Source organism: Sceloporus occidentalis, unplaced genomic scaffold, assembly GCF_023333645.1.
Source record: "Sceloporus occidentalis isolate IW3139 unplaced genomic scaffold, rSceOcc1.0.p SCAF_5, whole genome shotgun sequence".
NCBI lineage: Eukaryota > Metazoa > Chordata > Lepidosauria > Squamata > Phrynosomatidae > Sceloporus > Sceloporus occidentalis.
Genome location: NW_028316985.1, coordinates 55731729 through 55756470, shown reverse-complemented (window position 1 = coordinate 55756470; position 24742 = coordinate 55731729). Strand labels below are relative to the sequence as shown.

Genomic DNA, 24742 nt, shown 5'->3' with positions numbered 1-24742 from the left:
ACAAAATCCATACAGAAGTACTCTGAATGCAGAATCCTGTTTTAAATAAGTGATCATTTTATTCATGAGTTATTCATAACAACGTGTGGCACATATTCAGATATATTGGATTACTGTAGCTGTTGTCAATGTAAAAATATAGCTAAAGACACAGTCTGGCATTTTGGGTTGCTGTTATGGATCTGTAACTGCTCCATATTCAGTATTACTATATGTAAGTGCCTACCCAAGCTCAACTTTACAGCTAGCAGCCACATCGGGAAAAGGAGGTCTGTTCAGCTGGTGTTTAAAGCACACGGATGATGGCATTTCCAGCCCTCTACTACCAGCAAGTGAGGCTGTGACAATCAGATTCACAACCCCTATCACAAATCCTTATTGCAACCTGTCTTGCCGTGTTGGGATATAGAGTCACAAGGAAAATGTACAATGTGGGTTTTAATAGTAACCAGGCATAAAAGGGTTACTGTGAGCCATAATGATTAGGCATTTAAACAGGAAGTGACATCAAAAAGATAGTCAACAAATGCTGTAAAGTGTTGAAGAATGCTGCCAGTCTGAAAAGCCACTCAGGAGGGTGGCTGGATTCTTTGTGACAGCCTCACGGAGCATTTGCTAGAGTAGTGACAGGCATTTTACCTCAGAGTGGGTTGTTATTAGTGTGGATGTTGCCAATGTATATATTTGTTGTACACAGTGGAACTTCTTCTAAGAATAAAAGCCTCATCTGAAAGAAGTTTAAAGTGTCTCTTTGCTCATTCAGAAAGGGAGATGTATTTCTCCAGCTCACAAGCTGCTGATTACAGTCCCGAAGGTGGAAAATCTGGTGCCAAACGTTGACGTGTTGCCTCATGCATTGCACAACATCAGAAGTGTTTTAACATGCCGTTGGGAGGGGATTCGGTCACTAAGCAGTCACTCCCCATTCAGTCACTAAATAGACCTCCTTCACCTGATGCAGCTGCTGGTTGTTAAAGTTGGCTAAGATGTGGAACAGGAGACATTACTTAGTTACCCATACATAACTAAGTAACCAGTGTAGAATAGTAATGCTATGTTAAATAATATCTGCATTCCTGGTGCTAAATGATTCTTAGGAGCATAGAAATAATGATGTGATATATAACAATAAAAGATATTCCTCAGATACTTTTAAAGTCTACAACACAGAGAACAGAAGTAATGGTAGGTATCCTTCATACTCATTTCTGGATGTTTTAAAATCATTTTCTTAGCATTACATATGAGACATTTGACTACTTGTTTTTATCATATCCATTTTATTTTATTTTTTTGCTCTTAAGAAACACCAGAAATTTTTTAATTGCTGTTACATATACAGTAATTGTTCCCTTGTTTTTTTTAAAAAAATCAATTCAGTGTAATAGGTTCATTACAGTGTGATGTTATCCCAAGGCTTTTAAAGCCATTCATTCATTCTCTTTGTTGGTGTACTCTGCATGAGGAAGCCATAAAGTTCTTGCAAATCTATTGAAGGTGAAGTGACACCTAATAGCCCCCACTGATCTTAATGGGATTGCTTTGGAGTGAAATACTCTTTTAAATAGTTCCACATGTGGTGAATGAATGAATAAATAAATTAATACTACTACTAATAATAATAGGATTTATTTATATGCCGCCCAATCACTGGGAATCTGGGCAGCTTTCAACAGAGGGGATAATAGAGGGCTCCCTGCCCTCAGGCTTACAATCTAAAAAGACATGATACAAAAGGAGAAGGGAATGGTGGTGGGGAGGGGATCAGGTCCAGCATTCTTCTCTCCCTCTGAGGCCTGGACCAAGGCAGATGGACTGGAGGGAGGGCTCTTTTTCTTAATCGAGGCCAGGCCCGATGGCGTTGGGCCTGTCTTTTCACTCCTTCCCAGGCCAGAAGATGACAGTTGTAAGGAGGGAGGGGAGGGCTCTTCCTCTTCAGGCCCGATGGCTTTGGGCCTGTCCTTTCACTCCCTCTAAGGCCAGAAGATGAGTGTTGGAAAGAGGGAGGGGAGGGTTTGATTTAGAAATAGGCAAGAGTGCACACAAATACTCAGTAACAATTCAATCTGAGACACCATACATGACTAACCAAAATGGAGGCATGGAAATTGGATAACAGAAGCTTAAGGTTGTAGAGAGGGTGATATTTACCAATTCTGTAAAGGAATCCATGGAAAGTGTGGTGTGACTCAGACAGAATCTGAGGGTGATATAAGAACAGAAGGCTCTGGACAGCTGAACAGAGCTCTGGTGCTTGCTCACCATAATCACAAACTGGACATGTGCGGGGTGGTTATTTATATCCTTAGGTGATTCTATGAAGAGTTGAATTCTTAATAGAGTCTAGTTTCCTGATGGTGTTGCTCTCAGCTCTCCAGGCACTTTTAAACCCCCTCTCACCAAACAAGGGGGCTCAAATTGATTTCATTTCTGGGATGTATGCTTAGTTCAGTGTCTAATGTTTTCTCTTAAGTAGAAACTATTTCTGCACTTTGATTAAGTGCATTCTGAGTCAGAGATTTCACCTAAGAGCTATTTGACAGTGGAATACACTGCCTTGGAGTTTGGTGGTGTTTTAAATAGAGGCTGGATGGCCATCTGTTGGAAGTGCTTTGATTGTATATTCCTGCATGGCAGGGGGTTAGACTGGATGGCCTTGTGGTTTCTGGCAACTCTATGATAATATGATTAAAAGTCTGGTTACATGATCTCATGTTCTGCTTTGCACTGAAAAACTCAGCACATGTGCATGTTTGAATCTGTCCTTTACTGTTTAAAGAAATACTCTACTGGAACAATAATGGAACCTTTCTTAGTGCTGGGGAGGTGATGCCATTGTTTTCCTTCATGAACATACATTGGAGCTCATTTGTGACACAAAAAAGCTGCTGGATTGTGATGTATTCCCCCCATCACTTCTTTCTCCCCTTTTAACTGTATCAATTATTCCTGCAAGCATGCTGCTGAACATTATATACCTAACAATAATGCTATCTGCTCTGTGACAAACCATTTCCAATGCAATCTGTCTTTACATTTTCTCATCTGTACTCTATGAATTCACACATCTGCTCAGCAGAAACAAGGGTCTATGCATTAGCAACCCAGATATTCAATATCCCTATGTTATGCAGAGGCTTGTTTTTTGTATGATTACAATAGAAAAGATGGTATTTGTGAACTAATTTTGAATGTGTCATACTGAAATGGTTAAAATAACTGTTGGCAACCACAGAACAATGCAGTCCTATTTGTACACATAATGCATACAAAGGATAAAAAAAATTAAAAAGAAAAGAAAGCATTAGCATGAGTCATCTGTATTGTTTGGGACATGATGAAGTATCTTATTGATAAGACGTACAGCCCAGAATGCTTGCTCTCACATCATATATTACTGAACAGGATTCATTTCCTCAGCAGAAAGATGGCACTATAATAGATATCGAGGATAATTTATAGAGTGCACTTGATATTTCTTCAGAGTTGCTCACCACATTGTAATTGTATTATTGGTAATGAATATCATTTGCTATGATGCCAAGAAAACAGGATTGTTGATGAACATCAAATTCATAGCCCTCAAGAAAAGACTCAAGGTTTTCTTTATTAAAATTATCTTTCTCCTCATGTTTTGCTAGGTAAACATGAAAGGCTGAGATCCTGCAATTTAAGACTTAGCTATGACAATGCAACTTTCAGGTGGCTTTTTAACTGGTTGACCAACTAAACCCAAAGATGCTCACCAATGACTGCTGTTCAGCCTGGAAGCGGGTGACTAGTAGAGTGCCACAGGGTTCTGTCCTGGGCCCAGTGCTATTCAACACCTTTATCAATGACTTGGTTGATGGAATAGATAGTATGCTTATCAAATTTGCAAATGACACCAAATTGGGAGGTGTAGCTAATATCCCAGAGGATAGGATCAGAATTCAAAATAACTGTAATAGATTGGAGAGCTGTGCCACAACTAACAGTGAATTTCAGTGGGAAGAAATGTAAGGTGCTACACTTTGGTGAAAAAAAAATTAAATGCACAGATATAGGATGGGTGACACCTGTGTTGACAACAATATATGTGAAAGGGATCTAGGAGTCTTAGTGGCCCACCACCTGAACATGAGTCAAAAAACGAATGTGATTGTAGGCTGCATTTATTCATTTATTTACTTCATTTATATGCCACCTTTCTCCCAAAGTGAGGAGTATAGTGTCTAGATCAAGGAAAGTAATAGTGCCACTCTATTCTGCTTTGGTCAGACCTAACCCGGAATACTGTGCCCAATTCTGGATACCACAATTCAAGAAGGATATTGACAAGCTGGAATATGTCCAGAAGAGGTCAACCAAAATGGTGAAAAGTCCAGAAGTCCTGCCTTATGAGGAGCATAACAACAACAACAACAACAACAACAACAACAACAACAACAACACCTTAATTTTTTAAAGAAGTGATGCTGTGGTGGGAACACTGTACAGCGTGCCCGTGCCATACGCGGGCGCGCCATACGCGGCCTTGAGCATACGCGCTCAAGCCGCGGGGTGCGTGCGGGGCGGAAGGGGCGGCGCGTCCCATTCAATTGAATGGGCGTGCGCGCCCATTGCGCCCCGCGTGTTCTCGTGCCGCCGCGCCGCCGCGTACAAGCCCCATTGTTTCCAATGGGGCTCGAGCATAGGCGGAATTTGCCTTACGCGGCGGGATCCGGAACGGATCCCCCGCGTAAGGCAAGGACGGACTGTACTGTGTGGTACCACAGGAAAGCAGTGGAGAAATCTTCAGAAAACAGCCCATGCAGTAAAGGCATTTGAGTAGCGATTTTCAATAGTTAACAGGCTGGTATTGCAGCATTACTGCATTATAAAGGCAAATGATTTGTACAAAAAAACCCAGACAAAACACAGGTGCGTTACAGACCGCCCGTTTGGGGCGGCCTGTAACCGGCCCTTTCCCCGCCGGATCGGGGCCTCAGCTGCCACAACGGCAGTGTCCGAGGCTCCGATCCGCCACTTTCCAGGCCACGGGGAAGCTGCAAAAGGCCGAGGACACCCGAGGACACCCGAGGACACCCAATGGTGGTGGGGAGGAGGAGAAAGGCTGTAACCTCCATGTAAAGGCTGCACCCATCGATGCAAAGCTGGAAGGAGCTCCGAAACGGAGTTCCTTCCGGGGCCACAAAAAGGGCACCCTTGGTGCCCTCGCACGGTCCCTCTACGTCACAACCGTGCCACCCCGTTTAGAGGCGGCGCGGTTGTGACGTAGTCATGGCGGTGCCTGTGTGCATAGGGCGCCACCATTTTGTACGAACTCGGTCCGTACTAGGGTTAGGGGCGTCAAGAAGTGACGCCCCTTCCTAACCCTAGTACGGACCCAGTCCGTACTTTTATGCCCGTTTGTAACGGGCCAGAAAAATCTGAAAAGGGTTTCAAGAGCATAGATAACAGAAAACACAGTGGGCCCATTCCCAATGAAGGAATAACCCATGTCCTAACTCGGGTCTGCCCTGCTCTTTTAATCGATTCCAAAAGGCCCCGCGTTCCCACAATGAAAATGGGGCCTCTTTGGAATCGATTTTTGGGAGGGCACACTTGTCATTCCCATTGGAGCTGGGGAAGACCAGCAGCCCTGCACTGGACCCTTTCTCTCCCTTTCTCTCTTCTTTCCCTCCCTCCTCTCCTCTCCTCTCGTCTCCCCTTCCTTCCTTCCTTCCTTCCTTCCTTCCTTCCTTCCTTCCTTCCTTCCTTCCCCATCCCTCCCTGCTCCTTCTTCTTCTCCCATCCTACCTTCTTCTTCTTCCTACTTCCTCCGCCGGGCACCCGCCACTTCCCCAGGGCTCGTGGGGCTGCTGTTACACAGGCCAGCACGGGGCAAGTGGCGGCAGTGCAGCAGCATCGGCAGCCTCGCCAGCCTCGAGGAAGCGGCGGGTGCCCGGCTGAAGCGCCAGCCGCCTCGCGAGCCCCTGGGAAGCTGGGGGTGCCTGGCAGAGGAAGTAGGAAGAAGACGGTAGGATGGGAGAAGAAGAAGGAGGAGGGAGGGATGGGAAAGAAATGAAGAAAGAAAGAAGGAAGGAAGGAAGGAAGGAAGGAAGGAAGGAAGGAAGGAAGGGAGGAAGGAAGGGAGGAAGGAAGGGAGGAAGGAAGGGCGACGAGAGGAGAGGAGGGGAGGGGAGGGAAAGAAGAGAGAAATGGACAGAAGCATCGGTGATAGAAAGAAAGGGAGCTGGGAAAAGGAGAAGAATTGATTTCAATCTGACATTCCCACATGTTGGACGCGGGTTGGAATTGATTCTTACCAAAAGGAGCGCAAAATAACTGTTATCAAAATGCCCCAGCTTTTTTGCGTTTAACCCGTTTTTCCCCCCACTGGAATCGATCAGATTTCAGTGGGAACTAGAGTCTATTAACTTGATTTTGGATTCAAGGCTTTAGGTAGTGGGAATGGGCTCAGTGATTCATTTTGGAGGTTTTCTCTTCCCTGCCCAAACACCGGAACTAATCTGAGGTTTCCCTGGTGAAGATTTCCTTGGGAATCCCCGGGGAGGGACAACCAAACCACACCAACACCACACCCACTAACTGATAGTTCGCAAAATGAAGTAGAATCCGCACTCAAACTGGCTACTGAATCATAGTATAGAAGGGGGTCATTAATGGATTGTTTTCAGCAGGTCAAAAATGCACGTTCCCAATATTTGCAGTACAATAGCACCGGGCAAACTATGACGTCATGTTATAAAGCTGAGACAAAAGTAGAATCAAACCACTGACTTACGGAATGGTGTGGTAAGGACCTTAGTAATTGACAACAGGTCCCATATGCTTGACACAGAGAATATTATATGGTCCAGCATTCAAATTAGAATATGTATATACATGGAGAAACTCAGAGTATAGCCATAGCTGTGGGGCTAAAATGTCATTGCTAGCAGAGAGGGAGAAAAAAGTCAAGCAGCTAGAAATCAAAACCATATTTACGAGACAGAGGCAACTGAGCAAGAACATTAGCACATCAATGGAAGCTTTGAATCTATACGAGATTAGGAAATACATGTATAGGAAATACACATGATCTGAGGTTCCGATGGAGAAAAATCCACGAAGCTGAGTTAAATTTTATGAGCATTGTGGGTATTTTCTCCTCAGCTATTCACTGGTAAATACTCTGTTGTAACAAAACAACTGGTCCACCAAGCCCTAAAAAAGAAGCAGCATCTGCTCCATCTGTCTCCTTGGAGACAAGAGGGTTATACTGGTTCCCAGTTTCTTTCTCCAAGGATAGAGAAATATTTCTAAATATAAAGCTTCATCTAAATATAAAGCTTCATTTTCTACTCATGAAGCCTGTTTCTAACCATTTTAAATGGATACAGCAGGTAGCTGCTTTGCTAACGTTGAGTCAACAGCTGGCATGGTAGAAGCTCATTGATGTCCCAGAATCCTCCTGTGACCACAGAGGCAATGGACAATATTTCCAGCAGATCCATTCCTTGATCCATCAAGTATGGACATTCTAAACCCGGTTTTCTATAGTGTGTCTGGGAAGGCTAGAATAGTTTTGAGAAAGGATGCAACTACAAAACAATACATACTGCATGTTTTAAGTATCTGAAGAGTTTTATGTCAAGCCTTCAAATACAACAATAGACATACAGAATATAGGGGCTCTGAAAGGGACATGCTGTGCTTGGGATTCAGCAATCCCAAGGTCTGGGAAATTCATTTGAGGCTAGTGATATGGGAAACAAAATACCAATCTGTTGTTCAATTCCAGATAGGATACCAGCAAACTACGTTGCTGTTTGAAGATCTAAAACATATGCAACATGACCTTGGGTCTCATTGATCCTTACCATATTCCTGATCACATTTTTCATGTATGATTAGAAGAGTGTGAAAAAAAAAAAGATTCTTCTCATCACATACTGAAAAGAGATGTTACTGCTAAATCATTCTGATCACCATTTCACCATGAAGTCAGGTTTGAACTGACATAGGTTTGGCACATATAGAAAGAATTTAGCAATGGCATAATTATGTTTGGATTGCTTTCATTTTTACAGTCCATCAAAAGGCTGATTGTTGTTGAGATTGTTTGTACAAGGGTGAGGTTTAGGAATGTCAATTATTGCTTCTTGATTGACAGGGGATTGCAATGGCTCTTTGATTGCAATGGCTACTGCCTGGATATTGGGGACTGGGGAACTTTTATGGTCCCTATGTATTCTCTAAAGCAGTGAGTATGTATGGACTGTGAATTGTGAACTTGTCACTCTCTGTTACACATTTATACATGCCCTATTGAATTCTGGCTGAGATCTATTAGTGGGGTGAAATATAATCAAGTTAAAATGGTAGAGCAAGCATTAAATATTAAGTAAAGATAAATGATAATTAAATAAATAAATGGCAAATAAATAAAGAGAGCTGGTGTGGTGTAGTGGTTTGACCACTGGACTACAACTTGGACATTGGATATCAGGGTTTGATTCCCTGCTAAACCATGGGAACGTACTGGGTAACTGGCAAAGTCACACACTCTTAGTCCCAGAAAACTGTGTGATAGGTTCACCTTTCTGTTGCTATAGGTTGGAAATGATTTGAAGGCACACAGCAGTAGCAACAATAAACAAAATATAGGAAGCCCAGGTGGAATGCAGTACAAAAAGAGGGAGATTGCACTATCTGAGTGGATTCAGTTAAGGAAACCCCAGACTTGAGTTTGCAAGATCTTACAAGGCTGTCAATAACAAAGTGTTTGGGAGGGCTCTTAGTTGTAGGGTTAAAGTCAACAAACAGTGTCTGGAAACATCATTACAGTGCAGAAAATGTTAATAAACGTCCTTCATACACCCTCTCTACGTTACCATTCCCATCTTTTGGAAAGAAAACAATCTGCAATGAAAAGCAATGCTGAAAATATTTTAGGAAGTCATTAACCATGAAAATATGGCTACGATTTGCCCTCTTTACTTAAAGAGACCCTTCCCCCTACTTTAGATAGGCTACACAACCACCACTATGCACTTACTGGGTTATGGACCTCCTGGGCCTTTTAATGAAATGATGTGTCATCAAATTTTTGGTCTGTTTTCAACATCTTTTAAATATGCTGTACTGATATTCTAGGCTTTACATCTATGCTTACAGCCATTGCTTATTCACTGCCTGCTCTTTTAAATGAGGTTAGCTGTGCATTTTATAGTCAGAAGGTGAGATTAGTGTCACCTTTAGATACAGCTCAGCCTCAATATGATATTGCTTTAAGCAATATCTTTCACTTAACAGAACTCTCTAATGTGCCATGTCAGTTCCTCTTGACCTAACACTGCAGCGTCTTCATAAAAATGGCTCATTAAAACATATGCTTAGCCTTAAAACTGAACCACTTTGCCCATCACACAGTATCACCTTAGAAATTAATTTTGTGCAGAAAGATGGGCACAGGCTCCTGAGAAGTAACATTTCAGCCACAAATACTATTTTCTGTCTAAGATTATAGAGTTTATCGCACTGCGACGGATTGGGGACGGAACGAAATGGGCTGGGAACGAGTGCAGAACGAGTGGGGGAAGTATTTTACTGCACACAAAAGTCCCCATTCTGTTTCGTTTCGTTCCATTCCGTCCCCCATCCGTCCCACAGGAGGCAATTTTTGAGAACGCTTGCTGAATAGTTCTCAGAAATCGCCTCTTGTAGGATGGATGGGGGATGGAACGGAAGGGAACGGAACTTCCTGTGTGCGGTAAAATGCGTCCCCCACTCGTTCCAGCCCCAGCCCAGCCCCCTTTGTTCCAGGAGCCTGTGTGATAAACGTCTGTTTGAGAATGTTATGATTTTGCAGGTGACTGGGTGATTTTTTGCTCCAAATGAATGTGATATATATATATATATATATATATATATATATATATATGGGGGGCATAATGAGGGATTGGGGTGGATGAAAAAATGTTGGGACTACAGTTTTCCAGCACTGCTTTAAGCTTGCAGTTCAGCAGCAGCAATAGCCACCACTCACAGTTTTGATCTTCTATGGGACTGGGATAAAGTTGCCAGATGCATCTTACATGAAGCCTGTTTGCACCATGTTTAGAATGATAAAATCATAGGATCTTAAAGCTGGAAGGTACAACAAAGGCCAGTTAGTCCAACCGCCTACCATGCAGATTTGGTTAGAATTTGCCATGCTTCGTTTTTAGACTTTACAAATACATTAGAATTGTATTTTTTCAACAATGAGGGTTAGGAATGAGATTATTTTTTTAAAAAAGCTTGGAAATTTTTAGCACACAACTACTAAAATCCACCAGCTACACAGCCATTAACTGTACTAGCTGGTGGGTTCGGGGTGGGTGGGTTAAAAATGGACTTTTCCATGTTCTGTTTTTTGTTTGTTTAAACATCATGTCCAGAAAAGTTTTCACATGTGCATGGAAACATCAGATTTGATATGTTTAAGTCAAATATTCCCCACACATAGAAGGTATGGCCAGATCAGAATCCATACCTTGGATTAAAGGAGTTTGGAGAACAGATTTTTTTTATAAAAAAGACCCCTTATTACTTCTTCAGCATAAAATAGTTTATAGAGAGCAATTCATTAAAATAACTTTAGCATGGAAAAATAGTATTATCTGATGCTTAATTATAAACATTATAGATAAAATACATATTTACATAATATCAAAATACATTTATATACAACAATATCTGTTATATTTAAATTATATACTTTAAAGTGTCACCAGACCAATAAATTATACACAGCTTCAAACATGTCTGTCACTTTTGTAGTGCATAAAATAGTTTTAAAAAGTAGCTAAACAATAGCTAGATTGATATGACTGCACAAAGCAGGAATCCAGTAGTGATTTAGTGCCTTGAATAAACAGCATCTGGAATAAAAAGGAAACTGCAGTTAGAAAACACACAGAGTGGTTTATTTTTATCTTTCCAATGCCAGACAGTGAATATATTATTACAAATATGCAATAACGATATAGACAGGATTGGTATGCACACAAAAGAGGCAACCGTATCTTGGAATGACAGAAAAGAATATTCATCTTTTTTCCTGACAAGAAGGCAGTGTCTTTAATAACTACATGAAGAGCAGAAAATTCAGCAAAGGAATCTTCTAGTATACAGATACTGTGAAGAGGAAAAGAGCTACATGCTGTTTTTCTGCTGATCACACAGTAGCTAAGGCACAGCGGTTCTGCAAGAAAAAAGGGCAACCACATTAATGGTGGACATATTCAGAGTTATGTATGTTTATAGATTGTCCTATCCTAAGCATGTGTATTGAGAAGTAAGAACCAGTGAATGTAGTGCCATGCAAGTATGTATAGGAATGCTGGCTGGCTTTCTGTGTTGCAGTTATGGATTCATACCCTAGGACAGGGGTCGGCAACCTCCGGCCCGTGGGCCGGATGCAGCCCGCGGGCGCCTTTCTGCCGGCCCCCACTCCCTCCTGCCGCCGAAATCGCCGCCGATTTCGGCCACTCCGGCGGCCATTTTGCCTTTCGAAATGGCAGCAAAGTCTCGCGCGACCATAAAGGCCGCGCAAGACTTCGCCGCCATTTTGAAGGGCAAAATGGCGGCGCCCATTGGGAGGCCCGATGCGGCCTCCGGAGCCCTGAAACGGGGCTTCAGCAGCCTCACCGGGCCCCTGGGAGGCCTGATGCGGCCTCTGGAGCCCTGAAACGGGGCTCCAGGAGCCGCACCGGGCCTCTGGGAGGCCCGATGCAGCAGCTGAAGCCCTGAATCGGGGCTTCAGCAGCCTCACTGGGCCCCTGGGAGGCCCGATGCGGCCTCTGGAGCCCTGAATCGCGGCTCCAGGAGCTGTACCGGGCCTCTGGGAGGCCCGATGCGGCAGCCGAAGCCCTGAAACGGGGCTTCAGCAGCCTCACCGGGCCCCTGGGAGGCCCGATGCGGCCTCTGGAGCCCTGAAACGGGGCTCCAGGAGCTGCACCGGGCCTCTGGGAGGCCCAATGCGGCAGCCGAAGCCCTGAAACGGGGCTCCAGGAGCTGCACCGGGCCTCTGGGAGGCCCGATGCGGCAGCCAAAGCCCTGAAACGGGGCTTCAGCAGCCTCACCGGGCCCCTGGGAGGCCCGATGCGGCCTCTGGAGCCCTGAATCGGGGCTCCAGGAGCCGCACCGGGCCTTCAAATGGGCCCCGCCCACCTCCCTCCTGGCCCCGCCCTCCTCCCTCCTGGCCCCGCCCTCCTCCCTCCTATAAATGGAGGGGCGGGGGGGGGGAAGGAGGAGGAGGCAGAGAGAGAGGGAGGGAGGGGAGGAGGAGAGAGAGAGAGTGGGAGGGAGAGAAGAGAGAGGGAGGGAGAGGAGGAGGAGAGAGAGAGAGAGAGTGGGAGGGAGAGAAGAGAGAGGGAGGGAGGGAGGGAGGGGAGGAGAGAGCGAGAAAGGGTGGGAGGGAGAGGAAAGAGAGGGAGGGAGGGAGGGGAGGAGAGAGAGAGAGAAAGGGTGGGTGGGTGGGAGGGAGAGGGTGGGAGGGAGGGGAGAAGAGAGAGAGAAAAGGTGAGAGGGAGAGGAGAGGGAGGGAGGGAGAGGAGAAGAGAGAGAGAGAAAAGGTGAGAAGGTGGGAGTGATAGGGAGGGAGGGAGAGAAAGAAAGTGGGTTGAGACAGTGGCATGCATTTTTTGCTGTTTTGTGGCCTTGCCTAGTTGCTTCCATTCTTGCAAATATTGCTCTTATTATTGTTGTTGTTCTCCTTTGGTATTCTCTTTGTAAAATCCCCCCACATGGACTTGCTTGCTCTTTTGTGGGTTGAGACAGTGGCATGCATTTTTTGCTGTTTTGTGGCCTTGCCTAGTTGCTTCCATTCTTGCAAATATTGCTCTTATTATTGTTGTTGTTCTCCTTTGGTATTCTCTTTGTAAAATCCCCCCACATGGACTTGCTTGCTCTTTTGTGGGTTGAGACAGTGGCATGCATTTTTTGCTGTTTTGTGGCCTTGCCTAGTCGCTCCCATTCTTGCAAATATTGCTCTTATTATTGTTGTTGTTCTCCTTTGGTATTCTCTTTGTAAAATCCCCCCACATGGACTTCCTTGCTCTTTTGTGGGTTGAGACAGTGTGCATGCGTTTTTCCTGTGTTATGGCATTGCCGGCCCTAGTAGCTTCTTGCAAATATTATGCGGCTCCGCCCCTGGAGGGTGGAAACTCCGCCCCTGACATGTGGCTCCGCCCCGGATAGTGGAAGCTCCGCCCTGGCATGTGGCTCCGCCCCAGAGGATGGAAGCTCCACCCCCATGTGCGGCTCCGCCCCCGGAGGGTGGAAGCTCCACCCTCTGGCTTCGGCCCCCCAGTTGTCTGAGGGACAGCAACCCGGCCCCCGACTCAAAAAGGTTGCCTACCCCTGCCCTAGGAGATTATCGCAAGAGGGTAAAATAGAGGGACTTTACCATGATTGTTCCATCTATGGCTGAACATTATCACACACAATGTGCCATATCTGTAGCTAGTCTGTTTGCAACCTGTTACTCTGCCACACCTTTTCATTCATGGGCAAAATCCTTGAATAGCTCCCAATTCCACTGCTTTCCCACAACTGAATCAGGTGCGAAAGCTCATTAACACAATACAAATTTTTTAATTTTTAACTGTTGTAATCTTTTTACATTAGTGTAAACTGCCTTGAATCCCATTTTGGGAGAAAGGTGGGATATTAATCCCCCAAATAAATAAATAAATTTTGAACAGGTCTTATTAAGGCATACTGATTTTAAAATAAAGTATTATATAATATTGTATTTATTGTTACTCATGTGCAAATGCAGGCACATATTCAGAGTACTATATTTATTTATTTGTTTTTTCTTTTTCAGGCTTTTCTAAACTTAGTACATAAATAGCAATTTTGTATGTTCTTCCTCATTAATAATTGTTGCCTTCTTGTTGCCTGGCCACACCTTTTGACCACACTCTGATGTTGCTCCACTATATGTATCCTGTTTTCATCTGTGAAAACCCTGTGGAGGGTAAGCCTATCCACTGAAAGTTTTGAAAAGCCTCTCACTTTGTCTAAGAGCAAGATGTCCAAAAAAGAAAGATGGAAAGGGAAGTCCTACCAGAATCATTGGCTGGGTATAGTAAATATGCCTAGTATTTTATTAGCACAATATATTCTCCCTCCTCCAGAAAGCTTACAACCTCAGAAAACAGCAAAGCGTGGGAGGTTATTGTATAAGAAAGGGGAAAACAAGAAGGCTGTAATTGAGCTCAAGTGAAACACACAATACTCTAGGAAGAACTGAATGATGGTTAGGATGCCCTTTATGTTTGGATGTTTGTTTGTTTTTCTGCAAATGACAAAGAGTTCCTTCAAGCTGGAGGAGAGTAATGAACCCTCAAGCTTGGGAGGGAACTTAAATTCTCACCTATTTCAGTGGGATTACAATGGAGGGCTGGGCATTATAACAGTGCCAAGTTTACCACACTGATTACCCTTTCCTTGTTTTATTTGCCCTTCATGGTTTCATTATTTAAAACTGTCTTAACAGGTTTTAAATTGTCTGCTTTTTAAACTTATAATCTATTTGATATTGTTTAAATACTTTAAATGACTGTTAGTACTTATTGTTTCAAACTGTTTTGAATGTAAGTCACCCTGAGATTTTCAGATACAGGGTGGGATATAAATGCCTTAATATATAGAAATATAAATAATAAATACAACAAGCATGGACATGAGTGCTAATTGTTAGAAACAGGTTCAAAGAGATTGCAATGTGTGAAGACAGACACTGAAGGCCAATGGACACAATCTCCTTTCTTTGACTGTCAGACCTTGGCAGCTCCCATAACCTGGCAAGGTGGCCCTCCCTCCACTCCACTGCCAACAAGCCCAGCAGGAGGCCCTCCATGAAAAACTGCAATTTCTTCAACTGTAATTGAAGAAATCAGATGACTGTTTATACAGAAATTGGAAGCTCCTACAGGCTTAAAAAATAAGATGAGGGAAGTGGCTACCTCTCTGGAAATCAGGGTTTGATTACCCACTTGCCTATGAAAACCCAGTGGATGACCTTGGTTGAGTTGCATACTCTCAGTCCTAGCAAACCCTGTGTTAGGTTCACATTAGGGTCACCAAAAGTCAGAGGTGATTTGAAGGCACACAACTACAACAACAAGGTGGCTATAATCAGCAGTTATTATGTTGATCTATGGACCTGAATGAACATGTGGAGGAAAATAAATAGAATGGCACTGTGCACAGAGAAAAAGACAGGAAGGTTCAAGAACAGAGAGATATGAAAAGGTGGGGGATTACTATCCAAAGCAAAGCATCATTGGGAGTTACACCACTGGTTTGTTGAGAATTAAAAAAAAAACCTAGGGAAATTATTTCTAAAAAATAATGAATTCATGGTGAAGTCATGACATGGTGAAGTCACCCACTTATGACTGAGCAATAGAGGATGTGGCCATTGTTGATGGGGCATTTCTTAATGCTAACTGAATTCATTCTTACCTCTGTGATATTCTGGATTCACATTTTCATATATTGGAAACAAGGGGTTTTCCTGTTCACTGCGTAGCTTTCTTGCTCTTAAGACATCTCTCACACATTGATGTAAATATACATATTGGCACTAGAAAGAAGGAAGAGCAATTGTCAAAATAAGGGAGAGTTATTATAATGAGCGAACATGGTTTTCATCACATATAGTCTCCTTGGCACCCACAAAAATCATTTGTGGTCTGCTTCTTCAGAGTTTAAACAATTTGCTAGGAATCAGTGAAACAATTTCCCAGATGACATCACCTTCCTCATGACACTGCTGTTTCTCCAATATTTTCCCAATATTTTCCGTTTTGGAGCTCCTTCCTGGTTTGTGTTGCTGGGCACAGCCTTCAGACAGCTGCGCCAGCGACACACAGGAGAAAGGGGCCAAGCAGCCCCTTTCTCCTCCTCCCTGCCGCCGTGGGGTGTCCTTGGGGCTTGAAGCTGCTTACCCGCGGCCCGGAAAGCGGCGGATCGGGGCCTCAGCGGCTGCCGTTCTGACCACTGAGGCCCTGATACACCAGGGAAAGGGGCGGGTACAAGCCGCCACTTTTCGGTGGTCTGTAACCCACCCTAGTTTCCATTCTATAATAGAATATATGTAATTTCTATTCTAAAGTCCCCAGTGCTTATTATGCAACAGCATATTGCTTTTGATGGTAAAAACAACATGTAGCCATTTTGGCCAGTAACTTTCTCCTCTACTGTTTAACCCAATCTACAATCTTTTGCAGGCCTCCATCTTGTTATGAAAACCTGGCCTCTTGCAGATGTAGGAGGGCCCTAACTGCCCCATGGATTGGTTTAACTAAATTGTGTTAACATGACTGAAGAGCACAACTGAGCCCATGGCTATCCATAATAAATTTGAAAAGTCACTTGAATTTCTATGACAGGAATGAGTCACCAGTCTCAGTTCAGGCATTAAGACTATGCACAGCTCTTTGAAGATTTTCATACCAGGCTGAATCGCTAGGAAAACATCCCTGAAATGTCAATCAAATGCCACTCTAATGTGGAGGAGGTGCCAGTGTTTGAACGCCAGGCGCGCTTCCTTAATTGTCAGCGAAGCGTCACTCCCTCCTTAGTGTCCCTGAATCGTTCCTGGGGAACAGATTTCCTAAGAACGCAAACTTTGCGTTCATAGGAAATCTGCTCCCCTTGCGATGAATCAGCCATATTAACCTCTTGTTGCCTTCCTACATTGTTGCTATTGCCCCCACCAATGCCTACCCCCTTTCTCCCCGACAGGCTGCCTCTGCTGCTTTCTATGGCTTTGCAGCACTTAGCAGTCCTGCTCAAGTTTTGCAGACTCAAGTCTATGGCTTCTGTTATGACCACATCACCTTCCCTATAGCACCATTGTTTCTTCTGTATTTTTCCCATTCTGAAAGGTTGAAATGCCTTTCCTCAATTTTATTTCCTTGCAATAGGAACTTCAAGTTAAATATGGTAGTATTTTTCATCCCACCCTTTGGCATTTGGGATGCTCACTCCTCACTGATGGAATGCAGCCTCCATAACTTCTTTTAAATTGAATTTGGGCCTCAGGCTACAAGAAATTCTGCACCCATGAAATAAAGGTTTGTAATTTGTTTTGTTCTTTCTCTCTTCTGGCAATTCTATACTGAGATATCTTTACTGGAAGATATCATATCCTCTAACATTTCACAGATGAAAACCAAGATACATATGTCCAAGCAACATCAGAGTCTCAGTGTTAATAAAACTTCAAATAAAGTGAATAATAATGATGCCACCAAAAACAATTAACCATGTGATTATCGCAGTTACAATAGCAAAATAATAAATGAAACATGATAGAATGTGAAGTCAAAGGCTTTCATGGTTGGCATCCATAGTTTTTTGTGGCTTTTTCGGGCTATGTGGCCATGTTCTAGAAGAACAAAATTTGGCTATCAGTCCTGAAGAATAGCAAAATGAGGGCTCAGCAAATGTAAATGGGAAACCACTCAGAGTCAGGGACTTTCCCAGCAGATAATGATCACCAATTAGCAGACACTAATCCTCTTTTGCATTAGCCTCCCAGCCTGAGGCCTGCCATCAGCAACAGAACAATACACATGCAAATCACTCCTGCATTCTTAGGCTCACACAGTATATATATATACCCAACTTTTTCCAGGCAAGCATTCTCTGAAGATGCAGCCACAGATGCTGGTGAAACGTTAGGAAGAAAGTCTTCTAGAACATGGCCACATAGCCCAAAACCCCCACAAAAAACCATTATAGAATGGTTTTAAGCATAAAATTTACATATCAAGCAAAGGGGGAAATATAAGAGACCCTATTGAGAGAAAGCAAAGGCAAAAATAAACTAGGATACTTTTGACTGGTAGTACCTCAGGGGGATCAATGAGGTACATGAGTCTTAGAGGTTATTCAGATAGTGAAAATAATCCAGGATGAATCTGGGTTAAATCTTCATTGTTCACATGCATCCCAAATGCACCCGATTAAGTTTTTTGGCAGGCTACCAAAAAACCTACTTAATCTTAGCTAATCAATACTTGTTTTTTTCTCTCTGAGTTTTTTAAAAAAAGGATTATATCACCACCAGTGTGAATAACCAATGCGAATAGTCCTGGGATTAAACTCTGCATGCGTTGAATGCATTTTGAATACATTTGCATCATCGACCCCATGTTTGAGTGCTTGCATGTGTGAGTAACCAAATTCCCAGAGATGTGCAGAGCTGCAGTTCCAAAGTATGAATAACAAACCCAGAATGTGTGAGTGAGGATATTTGCATCGGTCCACTAAAACCTCAATGTCTGAATGACCCTGGAGTGGTCCAAATCCATGATGCTTGATCATTTCATCTGGGCTGGGGGTCCCTCAGGCTCTTATGCCAGCCACCCCACTAATCGGGGTCCAGGCTTATTAACACCTTATAAACTTATTAAAGCTCTGTCACTGAATTAAAATAACTAGCATCAGAGCTTTATGCTAGACCTGAATCTTATTAGTTAGTTCAACAAGAGAAGACTAGCAGAATCAGTTGCTGAATGGTGAATCAACACATAGATGAAATTTCATTGATTCAATGGGCCTGCTTCCGTTAGAACTAAGAATGGATGTAGAATTGAATGAATGGAACCAGTGGTTCTCAACCTATGGGTCACGACCCCTTGGGGGGGGGGTCGAACAATCCTCTCACAGGGGCTGCCTAAGACCATTGGAAAACACATATGTTATGAGGTAGCAACAAAAATAATGTTATGGTTGGGGGTCACCACAACATGAGGAACTATTGTATATTAAAGGGTCGTGGCATTAGGAAGGTTGAGAACCACTGATATAGACTGTAGGTTAGAACTTGTTATGCTTAAGATTGTACAAAAATGTGTACAGATTACCTTGGCCTATTTTATAGTCTTAACTGGTTAAATTCCATTATCAGTCTCACTTCTCTGAGAGTTTATGATTTTAAATAAAAACATAAAAATATGTCCATCATGTTTTGCTGCTCATGCTTGCACAACAGGTCAGGAAAAGATTAATCTCCTTTCTCAAATGCTAACACTAATGAATTATAGTATATCTGTTTGAAAAGTAAACAGCACACACTAAAATGGTATTCCTCTGACCTTGCAGCTTCTAAGTAATAAGCTCCCAGATAAATGTCTACATCCTCAGCTCTACATTCTTCTTTATCTCTGTCTGCTTATCTGATGGTTTTTAAAGCAGTCCTACCCAGAATGCTTCTCAGTCTGTCTCATCTTTGGAACCATTGTCTACCCCACTAAGCCTAATGCTCTGAAACATCAACCCCATTTCACTCATGGAAGGAAAATCCCCAGTTATTTGTCTCAAGTATTTCCAGAGTGCCTGTAAATTACTGTCTATATAAATGGTCAGTGAAACAGGCATTTTGCCAGAGCTGGTGAAAATTGCTCAAGTCTCTCCAATTGTTTGAAAAACTGCATTTCAGAAACTATCTAATAGTTACCTAACATTCTTCTCATTTTGAAAAGTTCAAAATACTGCAATACTGAAGGTATACAATGAACAAGAACTATGAAAAGGCAAGGGAATAATCCTCAAGTCTAAGTGATTTTCAAACTAGGCTGATTTGCAGCAGAGCAAAAAAGAGGTTTGGGGTATCTTTAAGACTAATAGGTTTATCATAGTATGTGTTATTACAGATTACAATGCACAGCACATTGTGAGATGCATGGGACATAAGAAGTGATTCTAATTTTATGGGAAATAAAAAGTTGTATAGGTAATGCCAGTAATGCCCAAGAAATCCTTTGTCAAGGCCAGGCAGACTGGAAATTCACAAATGTTATACGATGGCTCAGCACTTTTAGGAGGTGATGCATGAGGTGCATGAAGACAAAGAGGAATGTGTTTAAGACTGAGAAATTGAGTGGAGGAGGCAGAAGCTGTGAGGCAGGGAGTCCAGAGGCCAGGAACCTGAAGTGAAGTAAGCTGAGAGAAATGGAAATTCTGGACTTACTAATGAATGTACAGTATATTTTTCTTTAGGGAAGGAGGGTATTCCTTGAGGCAAACTACATGCTACAGTAAAAGTGACATGTAGCTTTATATGTTTGATGTTTCTTCTTTACTCAATGCTTGGCTGCCTAAGAAGAAAATCTAATCCTGACCAGGGATCTTAATGGCAGATAAACAAATTAGAAGAATTAAATATTTCAGGCCACACACACACACACACATTCTCTCTCTGTGTGTATTAATGATATATTGTGTACTTTGGTCTGCTGGTCCAGTATGGACTAAAGAAAGAATGGTTTGAGGAATATGAAAAACTGGAAAACCCTACATGGGGTTTAGAGCAGGTCTTTGAATTATGAAATTTGTGGGCCTTGTAAATGGCCTCCTGATCCCTAAAGATGCCCCCAGCCAAAAAAGATAAGACTATTCACTCTGGTAAGCCTTCATGAGTGGTGATTTGCCGTAAATCAAGGGACAACAATTCCCCCCATGGACTGGTGGCGGAGGTGGGAGCCTGAATGGGAAAAAAGGCTGGGAGGCAAGATTGCTGATGGGAAGAATGACTGGAGCAAGAGGCGAGGTGTCTGATAAGCAGCGAACCTATGAAAAAGGCAAAATGAAAGATCAGGGGGAAACTGGGATTAGAGGAGGCCCTTGTACAAACCTATGAGACAGGTAAACCTGTCCGCTATTGCTTGTCAGGAAAAGACTGGAGAGAGAATGGATTTTTAGAGCCTGTGAGGTTACGCTTCAGGAACCAAAGGAGCAGCAGAACTAAACCGAATAAAGTTATATTTTGAGTTAAATAAAGCAATTTAATTTTTAGTTAGAGGCAATTAATTCTGATATAGTATCTATACCCTGTATCCACAGCTTACCTCTGTCTGAACCATGTGAACCCTGTGAAGCCTCAGATCATGCACTGCCCCATAAATATCCACAGAATCTTTCAACTCCAATTGCTGAAGAATTCGATCCAGTGCAATGAACGTTCCTGTTCTACCAACTCCAGCACTGAAAAAGGAAACAGAAACTGTCTTACCTGATTATCTTTTTCTTGCTGTTGTTACAAGCAAGTTAAGATGTGTTTTGTATTCATTCTTGTCTTTCATTTCATTTCTCTAAAGAAATTCATATTTTTCAAGTTCTTCTTCTTTTAACTGAGAGAGGAGCAAGGAAACCTCTTAACCTCCTCCATTAATCATTACTGGAAGAACTGATCTCTGTTTTCTATTACAAAGAAAACTTAGGCGGGGTACGGTCCGCCCCTTTGGGGTGGCCTGTACGCAACCCTTTACTCCACGGATTGGGGCCATGGCAGCCACACCGGCAGCCCAGAGGCCCCGATCTGGCGCTTTTCGGGACCAGGGAGAAGCGGCAAAATGCTGCTTCTCCCTGGTCCCAAAAAGGGGTGTCCTTGGGGCTTCATGCCCCAGGACACCCTGGGAGCTGCAGCCAGGGGAGAATGAGACCACTCGGCCTCTTTCTCCCTGGTGTCGTCCCGCAGCTGTTTGGTGGCTGCGGGAATGAGGTGCGCCCTCAGAAGGAGCTCCCTTTCAAAGTTCCTTCATGTGCTGTGCCCAGGCCACCATAAGCGGCCGGGAATGGCGCAACGTCACATATGCGCTGCACTGTTTGGACACGGTGCGTGTGTGACGTAATCATGGCAGCCCCCATGTGGATGGGAGGCCGCCATGATTACGCCCCCGTCATGTGCTAGGGTTAGCCCGCATGTGGACAGAGTGCTCTGAGCAACCCTAGCACGTGATGAGGACGTCACGTAAAGCCCGTCTGTATCGGGCCCTAAGCTTTTTATTGATCATCAGAAGTCACATTTGCTGAATGATGCAAGAAAACAAAGTATAAAACTAATACAGTAGGATCTCAGTATCTATGGGGGATCTATTCTGGACTCCCCTGCAGATACCAAAATCTGTGGATGCTCAAGTCTTGTTGTCCCCAATGGTGGCACATACATGTGGCCACACCGCCCTTAGGAATAGCCCCTGTTGTCTCCAGTGGCAGCACATGCACATAACTGCACGGCCATTAGGGACAATGGGACTCAGGTAAGCCTTCATTGTCCCGAATGGTGGTGAAGTTGCATGTACGCACCACCACTGGGGACAACGGAAGGTATTCCTAATTGGGGCACGGCCACATGCACATGCCATCATTGGGAACAACACAGGCTTGTCATCCGCAGATGCTTGAATCCATAGATACAGAGGTCCCACTGTACATTTAAAGTTCTCCTCATTCTGCCACAGATGGCTGTTCTCCTCATACCTGCAGTGTACTATGGTTGGTCCTGCATGAGGTGTTCTGTTAATATAATCTCGTACGGTTCTCACAAACTGAATGAGGGACTGGGTGGTTTCTGGTACACCATGGTCTGGCCACACAGTATAGTGGAACTGTCGAATAAGTCTAGAGGAATCAAGTTGTTCTTCCTATAAGATCAATGTATAGGAGAAGGAGAAATTAGCCATCATGCAAAGCTTTCCTCCAAGAGTATTGAAATGTAGCTTCTCATCACATCATGACTGCTTTGTCTTTGTTGTTGTTGTTGTTGTTATGGACAAACAAAGGATCTGGTAGGTAGTGGTCAGTTATATTATAGTTTATGCAGAGTATAAAAAAGTTACACACTAGAGGATTTTATGAGGTTTAGTCCAAAAAAGGAACTTTTGTCAAATCTACATTTTTGGCACAGTAGCACCTGGCTGTATGGTATAACCATTCATTGGATCTGGAAGTTCAGAGATCTACTGGGAAATCAATTGCTTCCACACTGTCATTTCAAGCATGATATTTGCATGCCTTTTCATTATCATAAACATCATTTCGTGTAATTGAACAGTATGTGAAAAACAGTTTTTGCAGAGCAAATCTAGTTTTGTCTGCTCATGAGTAAATTCCAGAGTGTTCAATGTAGGATCCTAAGTGTAGGATCACAGCCTCCTTCTACCACATGAAACCAATCAGCATTTAACAACCAAACTCTACCACTGTGACTTTATAATACAAAAAGCTTGCTAAAATAGTTATATCTACTCACACTGCAAACCTTAAACTCTCGTATTGTCCATTCAGGCAGTACTGACTCAGAAAGCATCTGGACTATTAAATCTCCATAATATAAGGAATCCTGGTCAAAGGGCCAGTAATGGTCACATTTTACCTGGGGGTTGGGGCAAAAAGAAACTGCTTATTATAACAAAACCTTTGATTTTGTACTTATATTGTTTCTGATCGCCAGTAAGCAAAAATAATATTAACAAGGCATAAACAATCATTACAAATGCTTTATACATAACTTTGCAAGGCTAATATAGAGCTCAGCACATTCTGTATAATTCCATACTTGGATAGTCAAATTTACGATGATGTTTTCTCTTGTAGAAGTATAATGCAGTATCAAAATGCAAATTAAAATTGTGCAATGATCAAACTAGTGCAGTGAGAAAATGGATTGAGCATTCTACATACAGAGGAACTGCAACTTTGTATTCTTCTTTACCTACAACTGCCATGCCCCTACAAACCTATGAGAAGTGAGATGAGACATAGGCCCTATACAGACCGATTCTTAAATGTCTTCCATGGTCATTTTTTTTTAGTGTCCAGCATTAATCCAGTATTTATATTGAGTACATTAAGTGTGTCACTTGTTCCAGATAGGGTCACATTCCCCTTGATAGCACAAGTGCAGGTTGTATATAGTGCAGAGGTACTCCTTGACCAGCTTTATCATTTTTCAGACCACATGGTGGCTTGGTAGCCTTTACCAGCTGTGGCTAGTTTACCAGCCTTGATTCTTCTGGATAGAAAGAGTCTGGTTATGGTACCTTCCAAACTAGTTAATTGTAATACACTGTTTATGAGACTGCCCTTAAAAATAACATGGAGACTTCAGCTAGAACAGAATGTGATTATCAGATCTGTAATTTAGGTTCAAAACACACTGGAAAAATAATCCAGTTAGAGACCATTTTAACTGCCCTGGCTCAATGCTAGGGAATTCTTAGAACTGTAGTTTTGTGAGACATTTATCCTTCTCTCTCAGAGAGTTCTGGTGCCACAATAAACTACAATTACCATGATTGCCTAGCATTGAGCCAGGGCATTTAAAGTGGTCTTGAACTGGATTATTTCTTCAGTGTGTTTTGGACTTTAGACAGACAGGCAAAATCATAAGCATCAATTTTGAAGGAGTTGCACTGGCTGCCTATTCGTTGCCAAGCTCAATTTGGAGATCTGGTGTATTTAAACAACAAAATAATTATATGGAAGGTTCTCTCCTTATATCTGGAGGCTTTTGTTCAAGAATTCTGAGTACCCCGTGTGAGAGAGTCTTCTCTATTGTGATGCCCCATTATTCAGTGACCTTCCCAAGGATGTCTAGATGATGTTGACACTGCAGTCTTTTTGGCACTACTTTGAAACTTGTTTGTTTGCCCAGGCATTTTAATTGGTTGAATAATTGATATGTTTGTTTACTATATTGGCTGCCCTTTTTGGTTATATTATAACAAAGTGTTTTTTTTTTCTTTTACCATATTTGTATGAGAAAAAATTATCCTGTTTTTATATCTGCAAGGATAAAGGGTGGTTTAAAAACATTACAACAAATAAATCAAACTTCATCAAAATGTAGTCATTTGTGCCAAATTAGCCAGAAAGCCACAACTCTGAAAAATATAATGGCTTGGATCAAGAGGAACTTTTCATA

General features: G+C 42.8%; 1 protein-coding gene across 6 annotated transcripts in view; it reads right to left on the bottom strand.

Moving 5' to 3' along the window:
• Positions 1-7075: 7075 nt before the first annotated feature.
• PTPRB (protein tyrosine phosphatase receptor type B) overlaps positions 7076-24742 on the bottom strand; it is a 96887-nt gene continuing 79220 nt past the window's right edge. For 2 of the 6 annotated variants that reach the window (XM_089524114.1, XM_089524115.1), the window contains exons 28-32: positions 23069-23191; positions 22297-22460; positions 20886-21021; positions 15490-15610; positions 7077-10892 (exon numbers count right to left, since the gene is read on the bottom strand). In XM_089524114.1, the coding sequence (XP_089380240.1) occupies positions 10870-10892; positions 15490-15610; positions 20886-21021; positions 22297-22460; positions 23069-23191 (567 nt within the window). In that variant the 3' untranslated portion in view covers positions 7077-10869. Of the gene's footprint in view, positions 10893-15489; positions 15611-20885; positions 21022-22296; positions 22461-23068; positions 23192-24742 lie in introns of those variants that run through there. The other 4 variants (XM_089524117.1, XM_089524116.1, XM_089524119.1 and 1 more) reach the window with 3 other exon arrangements.